This window comes from Pelecanus crispus, chromosome 2 (genome assembly GCF_030463565.1).
Source record: "Pelecanus crispus isolate bPelCri1 chromosome 2, bPelCri1.pri, whole genome shotgun sequence".
Taxonomy (NCBI): domain Eukaryota; kingdom Metazoa; phylum Chordata; class Aves; order Pelecaniformes; family Pelecanidae; genus Pelecanus; species Pelecanus crispus.
The window spans coordinates 89,700,208-89,726,132 of NC_134644.1; the positions used below are offsets into that span (position 1 = coordinate 89,700,208).

Sequence of the window (25,925 nt, forward strand, 5' to 3'; positions counted from 1 at the left end):
GCTTGTGATCAAGGGGTGGACTTAACTATGGACAGTATTGCATGGTTTATTCATGAATGTGAAACATGTGCTGCAATCAAGCAAGCCAAGTGGTTCAAGCCTCTATGGTATGGAGGGTGATGGCTGAAATATAAATATGGGGAGGCCTGGCAGATTGATTATATCACACTCCCACAAACCTGAAAAGGCAAGTGCTATGTGCTCACCATGGTGGAAGCAACCACCGGATGGCTGGAAACATATCCCATGCCCCATGCCACTGCCCAGAACACTATCCTGGGCCTTGAAAAGCAAATTTTATGGCAACACGGCACTCCAGAAAGAATTGAATCAGACAGTGGGACTCATTTCCAAAACAACCTCATAAACACCTCAGCCAAAGAGCATGGCATTGAGTGGGTATATCACATCCTCTATCACACACCAGCCTCCGGGAAAATTGAACAGTGCAATGGACTGTTAAAAACTGCACTGACACCGATGGGTGCTGGGACATTCAAGCACTGGGATACACACTTAGCAGAAGCCACCTGGTTAGTCAACTCTAGGGGATCTACCGATCAAGTTGGCCCTGCTCAATCAAAACCCCTGCACGCTGTGGAAGGAGATAAGATCCCGGTAGTACATACAAGAAACTTGTTGGGAAAAACAGGCTGGGTTATTCCTTCCTCAGGAAAGTGTAAACCTATTTGTGGGACTGTTTTTGCTCAAGGACCTGGGTGCACTTGGTGGGTCATGCAGAAGGATGGGGGAGTCCAATATATACCTCAGATTTAATCCACAGTGAAAATAATCCATGATTTGAGTTGCATGTTATGGGAATTACTATAGCAGGAATGCCTCATTGCTAGCCAGGCTAGGAGCAAGGGAAGGAGTTCATTGCAATGTTAAAACCTATAATCTGGCCCAAAGAGACCAGGTTTGGAGATTATAATGGATCTACCTTTAATTGTTGTAACCCATGATCTGAGCTGCATATTATAGGAATTATTACAGCAGGAACCACCTGACCCAATGGAGAATAAGCCTTACAAGAAGCAGTGCAAGTGCAGCAGTGAACTGACCTGAGCTGGCTTTGGTGCTCAGTAACTCTATGCTACACACCACCTCTCCTGTCCTGAGTGACCACCATAATAGATGGAGCCCAAAGTCATGGACTAAATGAACTCAATGGACATTTTGCAGATATTTGTGGACATTTATGGACATTTTACAGACATTTCACAGGAGTGGTCCATTCCACTAAGGGAATGATACCTGTATATTGCGTCAAAGGATGAGAAGGAGGGTGGTGGTGGTTAATGAGCATGAATTGGATCATATGGGACTTGAACATGATGTAAATGGTATGGAATAAGGGGTGGAGAATGTGCTGGTTTTGTCTCGGATAGCATTAATTTTCTTCATAGAAGGTAGTATGGGGTTATGTTTTGGATTTGTGCTGGAAACAGTGTTGATAATTCAGGGATGTTTTCATTATTGCTGAGCAGTGCTTACACAGAGTCAAGGCCTTTTCTGCTCCTCATACTGCCCCACCAGCGAGTAGGCTGGAGGTGCACAAGAAGCTGGGAGGGGACACAGCTGGGACAGCTGACCCCAGCTGACCAAAGGGATATTCCATACCATGTGACATCATGCTCAGCAATAAACTAGGGGGATGGTTGGCTGGGGGGCCACTGTTCAGGCACTGGCTGGGCATCGGTCAGTTGGTGGTGAGCAATTGTTTTCATTTGCATCACTTGTCTGTCTTGGTTTTATTTCTCTCTCTTTGTTATTTCCCTTCTCATTAATAATAATAATAATAATAATAATTTTATTTCCATTATTAAACTGTTCTTATCTCAGCCTGTGAGTTTTCTCACTTTTACCCTTCCAATTCTCTTCCCCTGATCCTGCTGGTGGGGCAGAGTGAGTGAGCAGCTGTGTAGTGCTTAGTTGTCAGCTGAGGTTAAACCACAACACCATGTCATAGTGATCTGGAAGTAGCAGCAATCTGAAGAGAATGGGACAAGTACAACACTTCAGTGGAAAAATATCCCTGATAATAATGTTCTGCTGATTAAACCAGCCTACATGAGGCTGAGAGAAATGTACTTTAAAAAACTGTGAACCATACTAACTGAAACAGAGCTGGCAAACCTGGCATCCATATACATATGCTTTAACTATTGGCAAGAGAAAAAATGACAGCTTCCTGCTCAAATAGAGTGGCCATTTGCGATGGTATTTCTGTAACAGATATTCCTTTGATTTGCAGCAATTGCATATGGCAGATTAGAGTTCCTTGTCTGCTTTCTGGGAGGCAGCATGGCAGCAGATTCTTCGTTTAATTCATTTGAATATGCTTTGCATTATGAAAACAGTGGAAGGTGCTATGATTACATTTGGCATCCATGCAATTGCCACATAAATTAGTGTATTTTCCACTCAGTGAAGCTTTCTTCTGATTCCTTAATTCAGGAGGCTTCAGTACAAGACTTTCATTTAGTAAATTCAGGCTGTTACTCACTGAGATTTTTAAGAAGGCTTTATTTATGATTAGTAAATTGAATAGATTTTTTTTTTTTTCCCCTGGTGGTATCCATTGTAATATAATCAGTCTGGTTAATCCCCCCTTTCTTTTGATACCAAATAATACCAAATATTATTCTAACCTACTTATTTAAAAATGCTTATTATTTTCTTCTAAAAATATACTTATCTTTCAGCAATCTCTATTTTATTACAGCAGTTGTCTTTCTGTGTTGGATTCATATCTTACTTCAGTGATAATTTTCCTTAAGAAAGGGCATAGTGTCTTTTAGTACTATAATCATGACCACAGAAGAGAATTGACCACTAATTGTCATTTCTGTAGTGCTTTGACTTTTAGCCATGAAGTATCTAGTGATGTCCCTGTAAAGCAACAAAATCTATTGCACATTTTGTTTACAGTTATAGTTTGAACTAAATCACAAACCCAAGTCAAAGTCTATTGGGAGTTCTAAATTTGAAGTTTATTTTGAAGTTTTAAGAAAAAAACCTGCATCTGCTGTCTTGTACTTGCCTCAGTGTTTGTCTTAAAATGCAAAACCCGTACTTCTTTCTCTTAAAAGGGATGTGTCTAATTCTTTCAAGGTAGAATAATATTAAATTTTGAAATTTATTTTAATATATACAATATATTCAGAATATTAAGTTACAATACAATAAGCTAACTACATATCCTAAAGCAAAGCAGTGATAAAAATAGAGCTTTTAGTCACAAAGTTAAAATAATATTAATGAAATTGCCATCTGCAACAGTTCGCTTCCCTCAGTAATTAGTAAAATCATACATTTAATTAGTTATTAAATAGATATTTAATATTATATTTGAACCATTTAGTAGTTGTTATGGCAGGACAGATATATAAAAAACTAGAATATGGGGGATATAGTACGAGTTACTGGCCCTTCATAAAATCTGTAGTGACCAAGCTCATGATCCAACAATAGAATGGAAATTTTCTAAACAAAAAAAAATTAACTTGCCCATGACAAACTAGTTTGTCATTAAAATGGAGTTGTTTTGGGGATTTGTTTTTTTTCCCCACTAGATAGAAAACCTTTGAGCTCAAAATGTTAAAATGAACCATGGTTTATTCTGGGAAGGTTGCATTTACACATCATGAGGAGTAGGCTGTAAGATAGAGCTGACTAACATTCTGCAGTGGTTACTGAATCTAAAATAAGTTCTTCTTTTGTATAAGTAATAAGACAAATTACTTCAAGTGTACCAGACTGTCAGGTAAGTACATAGTTAAATAATTGGGTAAATGCATAGTTAGGCACTTGGCTGTGGCAGGCATTTTTTCTTAATAATTGTCTGCACTTGAACTAAAAAGTCTTGATTTTTACAGTCTCAGTTACAGTTGAACCTTCTGTTGTAGCTCTTCTTACATGCAAGTGAAATGGTTCTTCACAGAATGCTAAAAAAGACAACATAACACACTGTCAGATGCCACAGAGCATAGAAGTATCTTAAAGAAAACTTGGGGGAAAAAAAAAGGAATTGACTGCAGTTCAGTATCGGGAATGAATTCAGAGAGCCTGAGTGGAGAAGGAAGTAAAACTTGCCAAAAATAAACTTATTTTCAGGGCTTTCTCAAATCCAGAGCCATTGGGTAAAAGGAAAGAAAAGGAGCTGTGTGTAGTAGTAGACATACCAATCTTTCATCTCAATGTTCTTATCAGTCAGTTTTGTCTGATGTTAATGCAGGACCATTATGAAGACATTTCCTGATTGCAAAAAGTTGTGCGGAATTGTCAGTACAGAGGAAGAAGAGGTCTTAGAGGGCAAGAGCAAGAGAAACATAATGAAATTTAAGAGTGTTACATAATAAAGGCCATGCTGCAGGACTAATTGTAAGACAAAAAAATATCTGGATGATGCTCTCAGTCATATTGTTTAGTTTTAGTTAGTCCTGTAAGGAGCAAGGAGTTGGACTTGATGATCTTTATGGGTCCCTTCCAAACAATAACTCTGGTCTATTAATTTGGAAGTGTCATTGGAGGAGAATGTCCTGGGTATATTAGTGAATCATAGATGAATCACCAGTGTGATGTAATCTGAAAAAAAAAAAAAAAAAAAAAAAAGTTGTAATTAGAAAAGTGATAAAGTGGTGATAAAATCTCATCTGGAATGTAGGTAGATTTCTTGTTATCCATGTTCAAGGAAGACAAATTCAAATTGGAAAATGTCATTTCCAGGACTAGAAATTATCAGAGAAGAAAACAAAAATTAGTGTGATTTAGAGGTGAATAAATTTAGACAAGCGGTTGGAAGAAAAAGTGTGCTCTGGGAGAGCCTTCCATGTGGGAAAACACACCTCACATAATTTTAAGATGGAAATAGGTATGACTAAACTCAGCAGGCCAGAGGTCCAGAACTGTGTGTCCTTCTCAACTCCGTTCCAATAAATCTAAGCCTCCACATGTTGTATGTGATTTTTGACATAGCAGTCAAACTTCTGTAAAAATTCTTCACATAATACCAGAAACAGGGTGGGGTGTCCCCATAATGATGTCTACATTGTGCATTTTTTTTCCTTGCTTTCCTTTCCTAGTAAAGATGAATAAATACTGGAAACATAGATGAAAAGTACTCAGTTAACACGGTTGCAGTGCTGCCTAACAAATACTTGGCAAAATTAAGGCTGTGGCAGTTTTCTTTTTCAGTTTCTTTTCTCACTGTTTTAGACAGGGAGAGGTTTTCCTTAATGTGAACTTCCTGTCTTCTTGTGGGATGTATAGAAGCCCCTGCCAAGTATACTGAAGATACTCAGGGTCAATTCCTAATTTAAAAGGAACTGCTGGAGCATTTTATATTATCCTGTTGGAAAAGGCAACCAAGAAAGTTCTCCTTACACCTTTTGGGCTCATTAGAGAAATTTGAAATTACGTATGATTTTAGTGCTATACAGACAGAACAGTTGGTGGAGCTGCTAGTGACAAGGATGGAGCATTAGGGTCCTCACGGTAGTTGCATACCTCATATTGATATAATTTTAGGATGTATGTATGTAAACACAACCAAGAAAAGGGAAAGAACTAAATCTTCCCTTATCTCCTGTCTTTCAGCGTATCCCAAGCTTAAAACCAGTTGTCTTACTCTAAACTTTGGATACGAGTTTTTGGAATTGAAAACTTGCCCATTTTCATTTACTCAGTTTTCAGAAAAGAGGAATCTGATGCAAGTGGGAAAGATCAAATGATTAGTCATCCACAAATCCTTATTAACTGTCCACAAGCCTTGATTCAGTACCACACCCCTTGAAGCAAAAAGGAAGGAGAAAGTAATCGTAATTCAGAGGAATTTCTGTTTGTTTAAATTAGTTTAAAAATGTGACTAGTGTATTTATGAGGATTGTACAGAAAACAGATGTTCCACTATGTAAAATTTGGTCTGGTACAAATTGAAATGAAAGGGTTTTTTAAAAAAATCACATACTCCCTCCATGCATATACATAAACATTAAATGTTCCAATAAATTTGGTTTCAATCAAGCAATTTATTTGAAAAAAAAGTCAAAGCAGGACATTTTTAATTTTAATACTTTTCTATCTTCCTATTTATCAGTAAAATGAATTTTCAGAACAGTAGTACCAGATTTTGTGAACCATATTGATTTTGATGAAACTGCATATTTGATTTATATCAGTTCCTTTTATCCAAATGTCTCCATGCCTTTCTGTTATAGTATGTATAGATTGTGGTTAATTTCAGTATATCATGGTGCAATCTGTGAGAAAAGATATGGTTCTAACAGTATCGTTTAAAAATAAAAAACACTGATGAACTAAAACAGACTGGTATACTATTTTTAGCCAGCTTGTCCAGAATCTACGCTTCTGGAACTTGATGAACAGATGAAAAGGAAAACAGATGAACAGATGAAAAGGAACTTACAGTGCAAAACTGTGTTAAAATAATTTTGAATCCTCATGGATACTTTAAAATATTATTCTTTGTGGATAGTTCTACTTATTCATGTGCAATTTGTTTTCAGAATAGAACGGAAAGAATGGTATAAGCTACCTGAAAATTTCCATTTCATATGTAATAATGGATAAATGGTTTTACTGAAGAAATGCAAAGAAAGTAATTTTAAAGTACAAGATAAATAGTGCTCTGGAAATCACTTTTTGTGTCATCTGAAACTGTGGGAATCAAAAACCTGGAGAATCATGCTGTACAGCATGTTGTCTGGAAAACGAAAGCTCAAAAATTGTTTTGTGTTACTGGCTATTATATGTTTAAAATTTATCCAGAAGCAACATCTGATCATGCTATGGTATATTTTCTTAGGAGTTATAACAGCCACTCAGTTTGAGTCCAAAACCAAGTTACGCTAAAGATGTAGTTTTTTGAAAATGTAATGTTAATAAATTTAGCATTTTGCATATTTATTTAGTTATTTCTATGTAACTCGCTCCACTCTTATCAGTGCATACTGGTGAGCCCAGAATGGGGCCCAGCAGGCCAGACGTGGCCTCGCCAGTGGTGAGCAGAGGAGAAGGATCCCCTCCCTTAACCTGCTGGCAACGCTTTTCATCATGAAGCCCGGGATGCTGTCGGCCTTGTTTGCTGCAAGGCACATTGCTGGCTCGTGTCCAGCTTGAAGGCCAACTAGATCCTTTTCTGAAAAGCTGCTTCCCGGCTCGTCTGTCCACAGCACGTACTGGTTCTCTGGCGCAGGATGTGACATTTCCTTTTATTGAACTCCATGAGGTTTCTGTCAGCCTGTGATCAAAGAAGTTAGCAGGGCCTAATTTACAGGCATCAGCATAAGTGAAAAATGTCCAATAACTGAAACTGAGCCCACAGAGCTGACTGTTCCTCCTTTGTTGTAAACTTTGCTTCTGCATGTGTAATTGACTAAATGTTAAAAAAATTTCTGATGGTGATGGATAAAAAAAAATAGAATTTTAGGATCACTCGATTCTGGTTTTCTCTCTGTACTGTAGTAAAAACAATAATAGCTTATCTTTCACTCTACAGACGGTATTGGGTAAGTCACACTTATAAACGTATATGATTGTCATGTATCAAATAAGAAAGGATAGTTTTTTGAGATTTGTCAGATAAGAAAGTTTAGCTTTTGGGTAGTTTTAAGAGGTGTGACATATTTTAATTCAGAAATGAACTTTTCTTAAAAAGGAGTTTGTGTCATCTTCAGTGGTGTAAGAGTTCCCATTCATTAATATTTCTATTAAGTAGCTATTTAAACAGTTATAATATATGAGAAAACACTGGAGTTTTGGCAATGTACTTTTTGGCTAGGAATGTTATATAAGTTGGATTATTTATTTATTAATATAATAGTTGTTTTAATATATATGATTTTAATTCTTCATATCCTCAAGCAAGTTGATTGTCTGGCAGCATCTGGCATTGTTTTATATATATATATATGTTTACACTTCTACACATACAAAAGACACAAACAACTAAAGCCAGATTATTTTGATTGTAGAAAAGCTTTGCATTTCCAGAAAATCTGCCATGCTCCACCTTTCCTGAAAACAAAGGTCATGCCCAGCCTTTCCTCTTGCTCAAACAAGCTAATCCTGATCTTTCGTTTGTTTGTTTGTTTTCTTTCCATCACAGGAGTCATCAGGACTGCCTTGCACAACATGGACAGGGAAGCCAGAGAGCATTATTCCGTTGTCATTCAAGCCAAAGATATGGCTGGGCAGGTCGGAGGGCTGTCAGGGTCAACAACTGTAAATATCACACTCACTGATGTCAACGACAATCCACCCAGGTTTCCTCAGAGTATGTACAATTTCGGCATATAACTGATTTGAAAATCGTGTTGATTTTCAGTGAAGTAAGAAGCTATTAGTGAAATCCAGTTAGTATTCAAATTAATGGGGAGAATGCAGCTTGAGAAGTGTTTGGATTCACCAATATTTTTCAGTTTTCCAGTGTTTTCAGATGAAGCACAGAGATGGCATATCTAGAATATTGAAACCAGTGAAGATTTCTTCAGTTAAACACTGAGTAAGAGTGAGATGGATGATAAAGGAATACTTCTGTCATATGTGGGTTATTCTCCAGTCCTTTTTGAATGTATATTTCAATAACTGTGTGATTCTGGTCCCACAAGTGAACTACTTTGTTCCCATGGTAGATAACAACAAAAGGTAACACATTAAAAGACTGAATCCAGCATGCCTTTGGCTGCTTCTATACACATCTATCAATTTTTTTCTTCTGTTTCTTTCTCTATACCCATGTGAGCTTTTAAGATCACTTTTTACATTACAGATGGTCAAAACCTAAGCTGTTTCTCACTGTTATTGAGCTATCGTGGAGTCTGCCTTTACCCTAGTTGAATGAATTGTCAATGTGGATGTCAAACTGAATGTTCTCACATGCATATATGAAAAGTATATGATAGAATACTCTCAGAATATTTTAATATGACCACTAATAGGAAGTTCATTTCTATCCAGCTCATTGTGTGCCCATTGATCTGGGGCACACAGCAGCTGGAGTCTTGTAGGGATTCTGAATTCAGTTGACAATCTATTTAAGTCTTCTGGAATGTAATTGCACAGCTAAACCTGCTTTCCTTTGCAGATTGGCTCAAGGCCAATAAGAATATTGTAATCTGGACTCAGACATTGTGTGAGCCCTTGTAGAACATAATGGACTGGTAGCTATAGGGACATCCACCAGGAAATGCATTAAGCTGTTTAAATGAGAAGATTTATAAACAATAATAGAGATCACAGAGCTCCCTGGCAATACACATTATGTAAAATCTGGTCAAGTAGTAAGAAGGCTCATTAAAAGTAATGTAGAAGTGAATATTCTTTCTGTGCCTCACAAACACAGAAAAACATAAAGCCTTTGAAACATGGCCTTAAATAAAGTATATTTGGTTTTATGTTCCACAGAATTTTCATTGCATCCATCACTCTATTTTGTACTTCCTAACTATTGGAAAGGCAAAAGGTAAGGCATATCTTTGAACAAATATAACATCTAAAATAGTTAAAGTAGAAAAAATGTCCTAGGTTTCCTGCAAACTCGGAGACAAATGGATCCCTACATACCAGGTTTCAAGAATTGGCCTCTTTTATTTTGAATGGAACGTTTTGCATATTAAACTTACTGGCAGGCAGAACTGTACGTTGGAACATATATTTCTTTTTCTGTATTTTTTTTTCTCAGAAATGGAAGAAATATAAAATGTCCAGGTTATATTCTATACATTTTAACGGATTCTAGTAATTGCAGAAAATAACATTGAAAACTACAAAACATTATTTCACATTTAATGAAACTCATTATTTAACAAAGCAAAATAAATAAATGTATTTTAACATTTATCATTTTTAACAGAAAATATTAATCCTAGAATAAGTCTTGTAGAGTACAAACATTTGCTTTATCTTTCCTTACACAGGATTCCTATACCACAGTTATGGCTGTAACATTGCTTTTTTACTCCTTTTCAACAAGTATAATTTAAACCCTTTGCAAAAGAACGGTAGTTATATGTTAGTAATACAGAATGAAAGTATAGACAATCTAAAATCCAGCCATCTTAGCATCATGAACTATTACAATAATACATGAGTATTGCACTAATAGAAATAACTTCATTGTTTATTTTTCTTCTCTTTTCTTTGTATGCCATGATTTTCAGTTAAATTTCTCTTCAATTTCCTTATTAGACGGAATGCTAAATGAGACTTACTGAGGCTTGTCACATTCAGAATTGAATTCAAGGGAAGTGCTAACCAAAACTCCATATATCAAGTGTATAACCCTTGGGACAGGCTGAGCCTCAGCTAAACCACAGACTTTCTTTTGGTTAGTTTCCTTTTCTCCGTTACCATACTTGTGAGTTTTGAATCTGACTCTTAACTGTATGAGTACTTTACTTGAGAACACGCTGGGAAGCACATCTGATTGATGCTTTTATTCTTTGTTTTATTTAGAAATATGCTTTATTGTATATATTTAAATGATCTTACCTTTCTGGCTTTGGTAGATCAGTGTTCATTAGAGATGTATATGGAGTAAGGTATGCAGGATTTGTCCCCCTTAAAGAAACACTTTAAAAATCTATTTAAAACTTAGAAATAGGGGTTGTAAATATATCTGCCTAAATGAATTTACTGTGTTTTTTTCTGTACTCACTCTAAATATAACTGACTTTCTTTCAAAGAAATTACTAAGAGAAGAACTACAGTTTTACAAAATATCGAAAAGTCTAGTAGGAGGAAGAATATGAAATATTACTGCATAATTTTATCAGTCTGATGGCTGCAGTTCTGAAATACATGGTAATAATAATCTCTGGAATAAGAAACATAGCTGAAAAATTCTGCTTGCAAAACACAGTAGTATGTCTCAGGAGTAGGCAAGGGGTTTTGAATTCAGCAGGAGAATAACCTGAATTTATAAAAACTGTATTTGAATACATTTCGCTTACCAATTACTTCAGTGCATCTTGTACAATACTGATTTCTTTTTCTTCATCACCACAAATTTCCTTTCTTTAGACTAGAGTCCAGTCATAAATGAACTATCTATTTAATGTAACCTGACAGACAGTGCTCTGCATGGGAAGATTTTTACTTTTCAATAATCAGCATGTCTCAGTTCTTGTTAGTTTTACCACTGATGGATCCACTTGGTTGATGGCTGAGGGCCCTAATTTCATAGTCATAAATTTATTTCAGTAATCTGATAGAAAATGTTCCATCTACTGATGACACTGTTATCAGCCTTGAGTTACATCAGAATTTTCTTTCATTAATTCTCTCTGGTCTTGTTTAGGATGAATAGATTCTGCATGTTTTGCTTTGTTTAGGATGAATAGATTCTGATTGCATCAAGATCATCACACTAGGCAGATGCTTCCACTGACATGTTTTGTACATCAAGTGCTAACGATTGCACCCTGGGCAGTGTGTAGGAGATCTTTAGTTATTGTGTGTAGAGTCTAATTTTCCAAGGAAATGAGTTTCCTGATACCACATTTGTAGATTTTGTTGTTTGATATGTCTAGCTCAGTTCTTTAGGATAAAGCAGAATTTAAATGCAAGTCATGGCTTAAAACATTTTTTATAAAATATTTTTTATAAAGCTTGATTGTTGAGGCTTGGTTGTTTCATGGCAGTATATAGACGTAATGTGAAGTTATGTATATACATAAGTAGTCTGTCCTCACTTTTTACAATGTCATTGTGTGAAAAGTACACAGCCATGTTTAAATAGGAATGTTATATGAAGATACTCCAGTTAGTTCTGAAAAAGTAAGCTCACATCCCAGAAGTAGACTTTAACTCTGTTCTGTGCTAGTAAGGTGTCTACTGTCTGGGCTTGTTAATATAACTCATTAGCTAATTAAGTGCAAAGGTATCTGGTGTTCATTTTCTTCTGGAATTTATACTCCAATATGGTCCTTTCCATGTCCCTAGTTCCACATAGTACATCCAGTTCTTATGATCCCCATACGTAACCATCAGCATCCTCTCACTCCCACTGCCATGCACTGTAGCACTGTCCCATCTTTCTGTGGTGTCTAGTCCAGAACTATCTGCCTGCTCATTGACCATTTGGCTGCTGCCAAATGAGATTAGTAAAGTGGAATTTTCTCTGATTTTATTTTAGCAGGTCTTTCTCCTCTATTCAGTCAGTAATTGTTAAGAGTCCTGCAGAATCACAATTTGAGGCCTCTGCCCTTCTGTTAGATTTGCCTGAAAATGGACAGGGGTTAAAAGTTACTGGAGACTATTGAGTTAAAATGATAGCAGAAGTTGTGTGTCCTCAGGAAACTCAGATTCAAAATGAGAAAACGACTTCATAACTGGTTTGGCTTAAGGTTGCTGACATCTGATCAATTGCACCTTTGTAAATTAGATTTTGTTCATACCTGGTAATCTAGTTTCCTGTTCATTGTGTCGTTTATGTGATGATGATGAGTCCAGCAATGATCCAGTGTCCAGGAAGTATTAGGAAGCACTGAATTCCAAAAACTGTTCTACATTTAAATGTTGCTTATTTAATAAGATTGTTTTTTTCATTATAATTGGAGGAATGCCTTTTTCATATTTCACACAACAAAACTTACTGCCTTTGTGACTATTCCCAATAGCTACTAGCTATAATATAGTAAAGGTAAAATGTATTGCAATTGAATAGTCCCAAGTGTCAGTTATTGCTGATGAGATGCTTAGGTCTTCTAGTAAGACCTTAAATCAGACTAGAGGAACATGTAGAAAGTTGATTTAAAGCCAGATTTGCACAGAACCCTAGTATTTTGTTCTTCAGAAGTTATATTCCTGCATATAACTTTATTCCCTTTCTTCAAAAGTGAAGTTACCATCCTGGAAATTTTATTTTATTCTCATTTTTCTCATTCCTGTTTTCCACAGATAAGTTTTTTGTACTACCACATTAATTGTTTCCACAGGTGGTTCACAAGTTAGGTTATGCTTTTCTAGAATTATAGTTCACATATTAACAATAATTTTTATCATATATGTGTTCCAGGATGTCTAAAGAAATTTAGATTATAATCATGATATTGGATTTTTTTTTTTCTCCATCTGTAAGATTCAGGGAGGATCGTTCTTCCTTCTTAGCGGTTAGACGAAGTCAGCTTCAGAAATAGCTCTTTGTGTAAATAGTAGACAGGATGAGCCTGGTGTGCATGATCAATCTACTGAAAGGTAATTATTAATATCTCATTAAAAGATAAAATGAGTAACATATATGCACATGCCAGGGGAAATGCCAGGAAATTAGATATTTCTAGGTGATAAGCAAATACAGCAGACTATATTCATATATTTTATGTCCAAAACAGGTATTACTTAAAAATTAAATGTAGCTTCTTTTTAGTACTATTGTGAAATTGAGCCAACATAATGAGATTTAAAGGGTGGACTCTCATGAGAAAATTTAAGGGCTGTTCAAAGAGAATTCCTTTTGCTGTGCTCTTAAAAAAACTCTGGTTAATACTGAGAGTTTTCTGCAAAACTGAATTCTTGCCCAACATGCTAATCTCAGCTAACCTGAGACATAAAGATTAATCCAGAACATTTTAGTATATTATTAGGAAATCTTCAATAACAGGGTAACTTTGATATAAAAAAGACATCAAAATAATTACTTGTAACTTAGAAATTGTAGCTGTTAGTGCTGATCAGATGCAAACTGTATTTCAGTATAGGCTTCTAAAATTATAGTGGTATCTACATAAATCAGGTTTTAGTTATTTGTGTAAGGAAAGAAAGGTGGCAAGATTTTCTATTGTTAAGAATGTTGTTAAGACTGTGTTTAAGGTTGCTGTAAAAATCTGGCAATGCATTTCATGGGGTGTATACGTTTTAGAAGCTGTATTCTTTGTTACAGAAAACAGCTGTTAAAATTGGTTATAGTACATATTTGCGTAATAGTCATACAGCATAATTCTGTTGCTAATGAATATTTTGCTTCACTCATATTCTTAAAGGCGGAGAATTTATTCAATTAATTGTGTTTATAAAGTGTGTGCTCAGGTTCCAAAGTGAATGACCAGTGAGTGATATTTCCTTTGTGAGTACAGTTGGTGTTCAATATAGTGATTTTCTGCCTTTACAGAGAATCATCACAAGTAAATCTCCAAGCCCCCTGACCTTAATTGTTCTTTGTTTAGAAATGGCTAAAGTGTCACATCAGAAACTGAACATGGGGCAGGTAAATACGAGCTAGCAAGCTTCCATTTCTATCAATTTTCAGAACATGAGTTTCCTTCTGACTGTGACAGCCAGGAGCACACGTAAAGGGGAAAAATGCTATTATATGCTTGTATTACCCGGTGAAGGTGTGTGACTTGAATGTGTCAGGCCAAGAGACAACAGCTGTTAGTCTTAAACATAAGAGAAATACGGTGCTTTTTTGATTCTCCAGAAATATTTAGAATCACCTGCCTATCAAGGCTGCTGCCCAAGGACAACGGGCTGTTTAGAAAGCAGCTAGCGTCAATAATGTCCTGAGGAAATAGAGTGGTAAAAGGGACAAGCTTGAGTGATCTGAGTGATTTTCTAAAATTTCTCTTATGTTGTATCTTTCTAACGTGCTAGAATCAATCATTCATCTATGGTATGCTTAAAGAGATGGACACATGAGATGAGGAATGCATTAATTAAGAGATGTTGATGTTCATTAAGCACCAAAGAGAGTTAGGAGATAAGAAATAAAGTATATTTCTTTGAGTGCATGCTTCCATAGACTGGAAGATATTGTGTAAAGTGATTTGTTTAATTGTCATCTTACTTGTTTCTGAGAAGATTGATATGTTCTCATATTTGCACAATATTTGAAGTTAAAGCTACCAAATTGTTTGATTTGTCACTGAAATTTGACATAAGTTGTTTAACAGAATTTGATTGCATAGGAAGTCTCATGATATTCTGTTTCCTGAGCAGAATAAGTGTGACTCCCTTAATCAGATTTTTACTGTAAAAATTAAAGGAAGTAAATGTAATACTTTTCAAGAGTATTTAAGTATCTGATTTAAAAACTCTCCTTTAACAAGAATTCACAACAATAAAACTTGATCACAGAATTGTGTATGGAATTTAAATATAAAGGGAAGCTGGGAGGGGCAAAAATATATTTATGTTGAAGTCTGACTACATATTTGTAGAAAATATGTGTTCTGTATACTGAATGCCAGCTATGTGCATCAACTTTACTCCTAACAGCAGGATGGAGCTTAGCAGTGTTTTTTATTTCACTTAATTGGATATTGTCTATGAGGATTTCTATGTAGAAGGTAGATTATTCATCACATGCATCATACATACCAAATAATTCTGAAATACTCTAGATAGAAAAAAATTTTTTTTTTTTTTCTGTAAGGGTTCTGAATGAGGCAGTCATGGTTTTGGGAATGAGGGGTGTTGGTTAGTTGTTTGGTTTGTTTACTGAGTGGAGAACTGGGAGCAGGACCACTCCATTTTAAGGGTTGTTCTTCAGAACTGCCTTCATTTCCATGTCCTTTATGAAGCTAAACCCCAACTGGAGCACAATCCTAGCTGTGCTAATGCCAGGGAAAAACAAACAAACAAACAAACAACAAAACCAAACACAGTCCAAATGGAGCATATCCCTTTTACAGGTGTTGCTATTGCTCTCTGCTGACCCAAGCTGCCTGATGTAGCTCTGGTCCCCCTGTCAATGGCATAGAATATGCTCAGCACAGCACAGCTCTAGAGATTGCTACAGATCATGCCCAACCATTAAGTTGCTCATTAGTGATGATTATGGAGTGTATATATTGTTTTTCCCACGCCGTTTGCATAGAAAATGTGTATTTGGGTATTCACTACCTACAGGAAAGTACTGCATCTGAAAATCCAGGAAACCCAGTTTTCTTTCTGTTTCTGCTTTTACCCATGATTGGCATAAACTTCGCACTTTTTACAAGAAGTCAAAATACTTTTGATCTCTGAGGTTTAGTCAGAAAGTTCTCAGGTACTTTTAGTTACTGTCTGTAAAGGCAAAGTTGCATGGAACATAAATTAAACTCATCACTGATTATAATCTTAATCACAAACGTAACTTCAGGTTAGCACTGAAATGTGAAAAGCAGGGGTGTGGGGATGCACACCTTCTTCAAGCCAAAGGAGTCCATTGCATCTAAGAAGAATGGATTTTTCCAAACTGACCCAAGAATGTTATGTTCTCCAGAGTTTCAAGGCAAGCAAAATGTCTTGAGTTTTGAAGATTGTTCTAGTGTCATATCTGCAAATAAGAAATAACTTCACTTACACTTGAGATATTTTCAGAAAGTGCAAAAGTGTTGGTTTTTTGGCAGGGAAAAGGAGTAAGCCAAACACACATCTTAAAAATTTCTTCCTTAGTTTAGCTGTATGAAAGGGATGTTGTCATCAAAAAGAATATTCAGAACAAAGACAGTAGATGTAAAATTAACTGAGCTTCCGGAATCATAAAAGTTGCTGTATTCATAATGATGATGGATTAAAACTGGGTTTATTATATTAAAAATAAGCATAGTAAAGAAAGATGTAACAAATGTCCAAGACTTACTGTGAGGAATGGACTTCTAAAAAACTGCAGTCTCAAACCAGAAATCCAGAATAATCTATTACATGTAATGAAAACAAGCAGCTCTGTGAATGAAGAATAACTTTGTAGTAGAAAGCCACTAAGCAAGATTGAGCACAGTCCACAGTTGGAGCTGCACTTTAGTTTTATCAAAGATGGCTGGCAGTAAAATGTGAGACATAACTTCATGAATGCCGGGAACGTAGATTAATGTGGGACCTCCAAAAGGTCATCTGACCCAAACCCCTGTTTAAAGCAGATTGAGTTAGATCAAACTGCTAAGGGCCTTGTCTGCTCAAGTTTTGACAGGTCCTTTTCTGCAAAGCTGCTTTACAGGTGGTTGGCCCTGAGCGTGTACTGGTGAATGGCATTATTCCTCCCCCAGTTCCGTCATTGAATGCCGTGAGGTTCCTGTCAGCCTATTTCTTCAGCCTGTCCAGGTCCCTTTGAACAGCAGCCCTGCCCTCCAGCATACTGACCACTTTTTGCCAAGTTGGTATTGTCCACTTGCTTGCTGTGAGTACACGCAACCCATCATTCAGGTCATTCATTAAGACATTAAATAGTTTTGGCCACAGTTTGATTCCTGAACAACTACTGTTAATTGGCTGCCCGTTGAATTTTGTACTCATACATCAGGCTTTGAGCCTGGCTTGCTGTCCATTTGTTCTCCATGTCTTGTCAATTTGGCGCATGACCAAATATTTAGCTAGTTGTAGGTTCAAGCAGACTTTCTTCACATAGCACTTTGATATACATTTAGGATATGGTGATACTTTATGTTAAGGCAATCAGTTGCTGTGTTTATCAGTTTGCTAGTAGATAGACAAAGGCATCAGTGTACAAGCTGTACTGTATGAATGAATGCATCTGTTGGTTCATTACCAAGCAGTGTTTATCCTCATGTTACTAAAACTATACCTTGGATAAACAAATAACAAGCAGGCCAAATATTTACTTATTTCTCTATTAGTTCAGTATTACGCTTCTCCTCCCTTCTGTTGTTAAGTAAGGTAATTCCTACTGTTCAAGAGAACATTATAACCTAGAAAAGTAAGTCAAAATTATCAACAAAATAGATGAATGAATAAAATAAAGTGAATAACATGCTTGTTGAGTTGCATTAAATACTGTCATACTTCTTTTTCTGAGAGATTCAGACAGGGAAATTGCATTTCAGAGAGTGAAACACAGCATTATAGGTTGCCTGGAGGCTAATTGAAATGAGAAGTAAATTGTTCTACAGATCAATAAATTGTTTCTGTACTATAATGACAGATAAACCACATAGTTTATTGAAAGGAAGATGAAGATCGCCTATTTGAACAATGTTTCAATTAGCATAGATTAAAGTCAAAGCAAAGTGGTATGACTATCCTATACAGTACATTAGCTGGAAAAGAGTAGTAATTTACTCATTTCATGAGTTAAGTGAATGCATCTGAGTGAATGTTAACATAAAAATTGAGAACCAAATCAACCTCTACAGAATCTTGGTCTGTAAGCCACCAGGCTGCTCCTCTAGAACAATTTAGAGCATCCCCAAGACTGTTTGAAATTTCTGCTTTACAACAGCTCCTGGAAGTCTGTGATGCTGGGACCATAGGAACAATCTGTTCAACTCGGGCAGATTTGGTGAAACAGTTTTGATACAGACTGGTACCTGATCCTTAGGTAATCCTCCTAATTTCCCAACCAATTTTTAAAGGGTGGAGACAGATTCATAGCTTACAATAAAGAATCATAAATTCACAGTATACACATCACACATTATTTTCAATGTCCTATCCAAATTTATTCAGTGCCCAAGGAAATGTTCAGTTGAGCCTTTAGTCAGTTCCTTTACTTTCCAGTAATAAAGTTTACAACAATTTAGTGTTTAGTAAGAACTTTTCCAGTTTCCACCGCTAGTCTAAATAAGTGTTTATAATATATTTTATCTAACCTTCATGTTGCTGCATTTTATTCTCTTATGTGTTTGTTGTTTTTAGACAGTATTGTTTGTAATTATCTATTTGGCTCACGTCTGTATGAGACATCTTCAGGCTCTCTTTATGAAGCAGTGGTTAAATACTCGTTGGGAAACATTTCTGACCTTACGATTTAAGAGTGTTTAATTTTTAACAGTTTTCTTTTCATTCCATCCATTTTTTGGAAACATTTCAGTTTTACAAATACTGACAGATAATTAATGAGTGATTTCAACTATTTGTTTTGCTTGAAGTTTTAGTATTTCAGAATGTTTGAAGCTGGTATCAGTAAAATGATTTTCTGAAACAGATGGCTAACACTTGGGGTGTGATTATAAAGCGGAGTGTAGTGTCATGTGGATATATTTGAACTAGCTTGACTGTTTGGAAGTCTCTAATTAGCTCACCCTATCATATGGGTTGTAACACTTCCAGTTCCTGAAGTGGCTTGGTTATATAACATATACTTTATGGCCTCTATGTAACATATTCTTTACGGCCTCAACCTTTTCCTTTTTGGAATGCATTAGTCAGCGCAAAAAGTGTCACAAGACCGCAATTCACATTTATTTTAATAATAAGTAAATTCCAAAAAGAATCTTATCCCATCACCATAATTTTATGTATGAAATAAAGCAACCAGCAATATGAAAGTGTCAGTTTACATCATCTGTAAGCACGAAGCATTGCAATAGAATGCATGGCAGAGCATTTATTTGGAAATTTGTGAAGATGGCTTTTATATGCATATCAAAGAATTAACTATGTGTTGTAATTGAATCAACTACTAAGCAATTTTCCTGTTCCATCAGTGTTGGTATTTTCTTTTTTACATGGTAAATTATACTTTTTCTCTTGTTCTGCTGGACATTCCTTGTTTCCCTTGAGATTTCATTAATGCATGGTAACTTATTTTTTGCTTTCCTAGGAAAGCTGTCTTTCCTTTTGTACTAACAAAGTTTAGTGCACTCGTCCATCGTCCTCACACTACTGTTTGTTTATTAGTATTATGGGCTAGTATTACAAAACCAATTCAAGACTATAAATAGGTTTGGGTACCATTGTGCAAGGAATTAGACAAATTTATAATAAAATCTTCTATTTTCTAACAGGTGTCTAAAGTTAGTTAGTTGTATTTTAGTCGTAACATCCATTCCCTCTGCAATTGCAACTTCTGTAGATTCGTAATTTCTTCAATCCATCCAACAAATAGTGTTTTTCTGCCATAATGCAGGTTCAATCTCTGAATTAAATTTAAATTTTACCTTTCTCTTTCTACATGCTTACCGAGGGCACCTCTGCAGTCATGCTAGCTGGTTCAAACTCAGGAAACTGTAACATGTTAGCTTTGATACGTAGCATCTTCTGATCCACTGTCCTGCACCTCAGTGTTGCACTGTTGCATTCACTATTGGAGAATGCCTAAGAGGAATACAGAAGAAACTGTAGAGTTTCAGAAGATGTGTAATAATGGAAGTTGTTATTTTGCTCTCTTTTCTTTGTTGGTGGTTGGCCTGTGATGTAAACTGTGCAGACTGTTGGGGAGGGATTTGGATGGGGTGTTGTTTGGGGTGGGCTTTGGTTTGTGCACACCTTCTACTGAATGTGTGTTCTCCTTTTCAGTGCTGGTAGATTTCAGCATCCCTACTGTGTTACAACACTAGCATCATTGGAGAAAATTTCTTTGACCTGTCTTTCTGGCCTAGTTTCAGAGGGAAATGGAGGTTTATGTAATCACTTTGTGTCTGTTTACCATTTTTTTTTCTCCTTGTGGCACCTTCCTATCCCCCAGGCAACTTTGTACCTGTTAGGAGATTTAATCCAAAAGGATAGAGACGGTTAAGAAAATTATTTTTCAAAAAAAAAAATTTCATTTTCTAATGATTAACCAAACAGGTTATAAAAACACTGAAAGGAGGTCATAGCTGTTATAGATGCTTTTTATGGGCACAATTGTGTAATACTTTTACATACCCATTATGTTAATTTTCCTTTACCATGGATACCAATTAAAATTTGTGTGCAAAGGGTTTTGTGCTGCAACAAAAACACTGCAAAGTGGTAATGTTAAAATATTAAGATTCATTACATTTTTCTGCAGGAAAAAATATGTGTTGATTCAATGTTGCAAAATGTTGATGCAGCGTTGCAAAACTGATCAGATTTCAGAAAAACAAACTATAAATATAACATACAAAGGTTTTCCAGTTCAAAAGTACTCATTTGACTACTCATTTGATGGTAAGTCCATGAAGATAAATATATTTTGGTTATGGAAAAGATAAACTTTTAAAAATACTGGTGTGAAGTAACTTCAGAGTTAATTCCTGTGTTATGTGATGAACAGCAAAAATAACTGAAAACCAAAATCCTGCATTAGGTAATTGGGATTTTGAATAGGGAATAAAGATATCCAGAGTAAAATACAATTCTCTTTTGAATTCTTTCAGGAATCTAAATAAGTTCATAAATTTATTTGTCAGTCTTGTTTATTAAAGATTCTTCCATTTACGCAGAAGTGTATCAAGCACATAACAGTGCTCAAATTTAGTTTGGTTAGAAAGCGTCCAAGCTATTGGTTTGGGTTTTTTTTCCCCCTCAGAACATTATCAACTGTATGTTCCTGAATCAGCTCAAGTTGGATCAGCAGTTGGCAAAATCAAAGCAAATGATGCAGACACTGGTTCAAATGCAGACATGAAGTACACAATTATAAATGGTGATGGCTCTGGGGTGTTCTCCATATCTACTGACAAAGAAACAAGGGAAGGAATTCTTTCCCTGAAGAAGGTAAGCAATAAACTTTTAAAGTTCCCTGTGTATGTAATTAAAATATAATGATGAGTGCTGAATAAGCAGACACCATGATGAAAATATTTTACTGTGTAAACCCATTGAACCATGAACTTCAGCAGTGTAAGCTTCTCCACATTGCTTCCTGAGCCACTTTAAATCTTTGCAGAAAATGCAGGGAGAAAAGCAATTCAAGGAAAGAAACAGTTAATTAAATCTTCTGTGCTTTTTGAATGGTCGTACCTAATATTTATAATAAACTAAATCTTGCTGAATTTTTGATTAAGATAGTTTAATTTTTCTGAATGATGGTTTTGCACATTACATTTATTTGAAAGAAGTAAAATTTGGCTGAAGGTTATGGTGTTGTCCCCAAACTGCATGAATCTTGACGTAGAAAGTTTTTCTGTGGCAATGAATGTACAATTCAGTTTTCATAGAGTGTTATTCTTTGACTTGTCAGCTGGTGTCTAAAGGGTCAAGTATTGTGCACTGTGTAATGTAAATACTGACTTGCTTATAAAGACTCAAAATGTAACTGGTCAAGCCATCACACAGTTATCATTTATATGAATTTCCTATATTTATCCCAGTCTATTTAAACTATTAATTATAAAGTGTTCTTGCCATTTAATTTCATTCTTAACTGAATTCCAGGCACAAATCTAATTCCATAGATAATTTCACCTCCGTATTAAGTCCTCTGAACCGAGTTCATAGTGAACATTTCCTGAAGTATCTGCCAACTTCTGCTAATATTCTATGGCTAAATTTACTTTTATAATAACCTAGAGAAATGGGTTGTTATATTTAAGTAATATTTTTTAAAAAACCTTTCCAACAAAGGGAAAGTTTCTTGATTTCAGTTTTCACTTGGACCAACAGACATCAATTAGGAATTCTTATGTGGATTTGTTGTTGTTGAGTCTTGTAGGCATCAACTGTATCCATAGAGCCTAAAAAATAAAAGTGAATTTGTATTCATATTTGGTAATATGTATTCTGGGCCTGATTAACAGTAGGAGGAATGAAAACCAGAGAAAATGTGGGAAAAGAGAATAAATAAAAAAATATCATAAAGAATGCTATTTTTTTGCATCTGAATAGGTATGTATGTATGTAAATTTTTATTTAACATCTTAAAAAGACTTTGTAACTGAAGGAAATGTTATTTTTAAGATTCATAATGATTTAAAGAGGGTTCCTATCTCTCCCAGTATCTTAAAAAGCTTTAATTCAGTGTTTTTTATAGAGGTTGTGTAATACCCACCTCTTTCAGTCACGTAAAAGTAAACTCTGTCTTTTTTATAACATTGAACTTATTTTCTGGTGCTCTTGATGGAGCTAATGCCATAATCTGTCATTTGTTCTTCAAAATGAGCATTATTCTGTGTTTAAAAGTTCACCATGACTATTATTCGTTAAATACAACATTTATGCATATTGAGAACATGAAGGAGAAGGGAAGAATTTGCAACAAAATGAAAGAGTCCACACACAAAAAGTGTGAAATCACATTTCTTACTGGTTTTGGCAGACAAAATAGCTTCAGAGAAATTTTCACTATGTTTTAGAATATGACAAAGTCATATGTTGCCTGTTCTTATAGATACACATGACAGTGATTTGAGTCATTTTCCCATCAAGACAAGAAGGGGCGCATTTTGCTTAAGTAATGTTATATTTCAGTTTAGCAGAAATTCAGCACTTAAAGCTACATAAACTGGTGTGGAATACCTCCATTCTTTCCTCAGAGAAGTTATAATAACCCCTTGTACAGTACAAAAATCTGATCTCATTTTTTTGTTCTTTTAGTCAGATCTTGTATGCAGTTTAGTAAGTATTTTATCTACTGTGTGCTGTAATTACTTTTAATTTAGATTGGGTTTGAAGCTGAATTACCTTGATAGCCTACCCAGAAGAGATAATCTCCACTAAGAACAAAACCAGTTTTGTTTTGTATATCAGATGCCTGTATCTCCTATAACAGGAGAACAGAATGATTTGTCCTCTAATACTTCTCTGGAAGAATGTATAGTAGGCACATCAGAAAAGCCAGAAGTAAATATATTATCGTCTGAAGATCTGAAGTCATCCTCAAATCTTTTGAAACTTCACTTATTTGAGATTCTGATGCAAAAATCAAATTTCTCAGCGCCTCCATGCTAGGCTGTTCAACATGCATGCAAAGTCTGTGAGTGTTGAAAGGAATCTTTTCTGGTCTCATTCTGGGCTGACCCAAAACCATCAGTACTTTCATGATCTCCCCTATTGACAAGCCCTGTGCAGCCACCCTTCAGTCTCAAAGATCCTGTCACAAAGGACTGATTGCAAACTGTCATGAAGGATTTCCCCTTTGCCTCATGCAATTCCTTGTTTGAGTGGGAGACTAGAGGAAACCAAAACGAAGTAGCACAGTGAAAGCCATTACTCTCTGGATCCTTCAGAGAATGACTGGTCAGCATGTTCACCCCTTGTTGTGATTTTCAGAGAAGTATGCTAGAACTTTCCTGATCTGAAGTCAGCAAGTATTGTTGAGGCTTCCCAGAAAAAATAGTCTGAACAGCCCATGTCTCTTCCATTTTGTATAATGAGACTGGAAAAGTTCAGGAAGAAGCCATTTACTTCTCATAAAATTCTGCTTTTCCTTTTGGGAGCCTGATATTAGAAACACAAACTGCAGTGTAATGGTCAGCAGTATTTTCCAGTTAGCCCTGTGACTGGTCACTTGAGCTACATTTAGTATTTTCAGTTTTGCATGAAAATCAGAATAACCAACCAACCAACCAACTGAGCTAATCAGGCTGGTCATACTGATGAATACATACTGAAGATATGTGGCTAATGGTCATGGAAAGGCATTGTGCTTTGGGAAAATAAGAAACATGAACAAACATTCTAAAATTTAAAAGTTTTGTTTTCTTTCCAGGAAAGATCGTCAGTGTTTGAACAATTTTAAGTAAATCTAGAAATGATCATCTAAATTTCTAGAGAGACAGGGTGGTGCTGTCTCTCTTACCTTATAGCTACAGCTAATGACTGAGATAAGCAACTGATATTCAAAGCCTGTATGTGAGTTAAATGAGGGAGAATTAAAACTTAGGTTTTACACATTACAAGTGACCATCTTCACAAGTAATTTATTGGAGTATTTGGTTGTCTTGAAGAGAACAAGGGGTCAGAAAGGACAGAGCCACATCTTTCTGTTTGGCTATTTGGAGTTAAATGAGTCCTATTGTGAATCTGATGGGATAGTTGAAATATTTCCTTTGTAAATATAAATTATTTTGCATTATCATGTTTATGCCCAAACACTTGCTGAATTAAAATAGCTTAGGTATTTTAAGTTGAATGTTATGATTAATAAATTATATAAAAATAAGATGGGAATACAAACCTCCTGCTGGTAAGCAGCTCAGATTACCTGAAATAATCGATGAGTCTGTGAGCAAACTTCTTAGCACAGCATTAGACAGGCCCAATCTGTTCTTCAAATGTAAGATAAATGTCAGTTTCAACACATACACAGTGTTTAAGCAGAAGCCTAGCAAAATACAGTTCTGTAGATTCAAATTGCAACCAGATTTCAGTTTTCTAATATTTTATCAAAAGTAATAGGAAAAGTGATGTAACAACTGAACTTGTAAGTTGTTCAAAAATGTGGAATAACACAGGACATGCTTTGCTTGCAAATTTCCTTACTTCTCCTCAGGAGAGTACAAGGAAAATAAAAATATTGTTACTAATTATAACCCCTGGTAATAATAATCCTTAGTACAGTAGGTCTGTTCTGTCTAAAGTAGCTCAATGTTAAAAATAGTGTTGTTTTTTCACCTCTGTGAATCACAGTGCAGGACAGAGCTCTTTTTCTCTTACGCCCCAGTATCTGCTTCTCTAATTCGGAGACATTATCAGAAGAAGAAGAAATAAAATGAAAGTAAAAAACTGCTTTGACTATGGTTGAAATGTCAGCTTTTTCTGATCATCTGAAAGGATTATTCTTGTATTTCTAGGAAAAAAAAAAGTTGGTATCGTCTGATTGAATAACTACACAAAGGAAAGAAAACAATACTTTAGACTTTGTGTTATTCCTCGTGTTTTCTGGGAGCAATTAGTCTTCCTGTACAACCTAATCCAGTCATTGTTGGTATAAACTTAAGTTAATTTTCCAAAAAGGCATCATATTACAATTTGCAATCCTATTGTGAACTTGTTTAATCTTAGAATATATATGCTGCAGAGCAATGCAAATTACTATTTAATATTTCCCTGCTCATAACAGAAATACATCATAAATTTGAACAGCATCTGAGTTAGAATTTACTAAACTTATATTTCTTTATGGATTGATTTAATTGAGTAGTATACTTAGCTCTTTTTTTTATAGTAATAGATTTATCAGGCTATGGTAAATTTCCATGCCTTTAAAATTTTTATTTTTACATTCAGGAAAGGGAGACAGAGAAAGCAAAATACAAAAAAGTCTTATACTGTTAGGCTTAAGAGAATGAATTAATTGTCCTTCAATACACAGAGGAGAAATCAAAGAAATATAT

General features: G+C 35.4%; 1 protein-coding gene across 3 annotated transcripts in view; it reads left to right on the plus strand.

Annotated features, from left to right (window-relative positions):
* CDH18 (cadherin 18) overlaps positions 1–25,925 on the plus strand; it is a 193,610-nt gene that overhangs the window by 112,961 nt on the left and 54,724 nt on the right. For all 3 annotated transcript variants that reach the window (XM_075706161.1, XM_075706162.1, XM_075706163.1), the window contains 2 exons: positions 8,132–8,299; positions 21,179–21,366. In XM_075706161.1, coding sequence (XP_075562276.1) covers positions 8,132–8,299; positions 21,179–21,366 — 356 coding nt within the window. The remainder of the gene's footprint in view (positions 1–8,131; positions 8,300–21,178; positions 21,367–25,925) is intronic.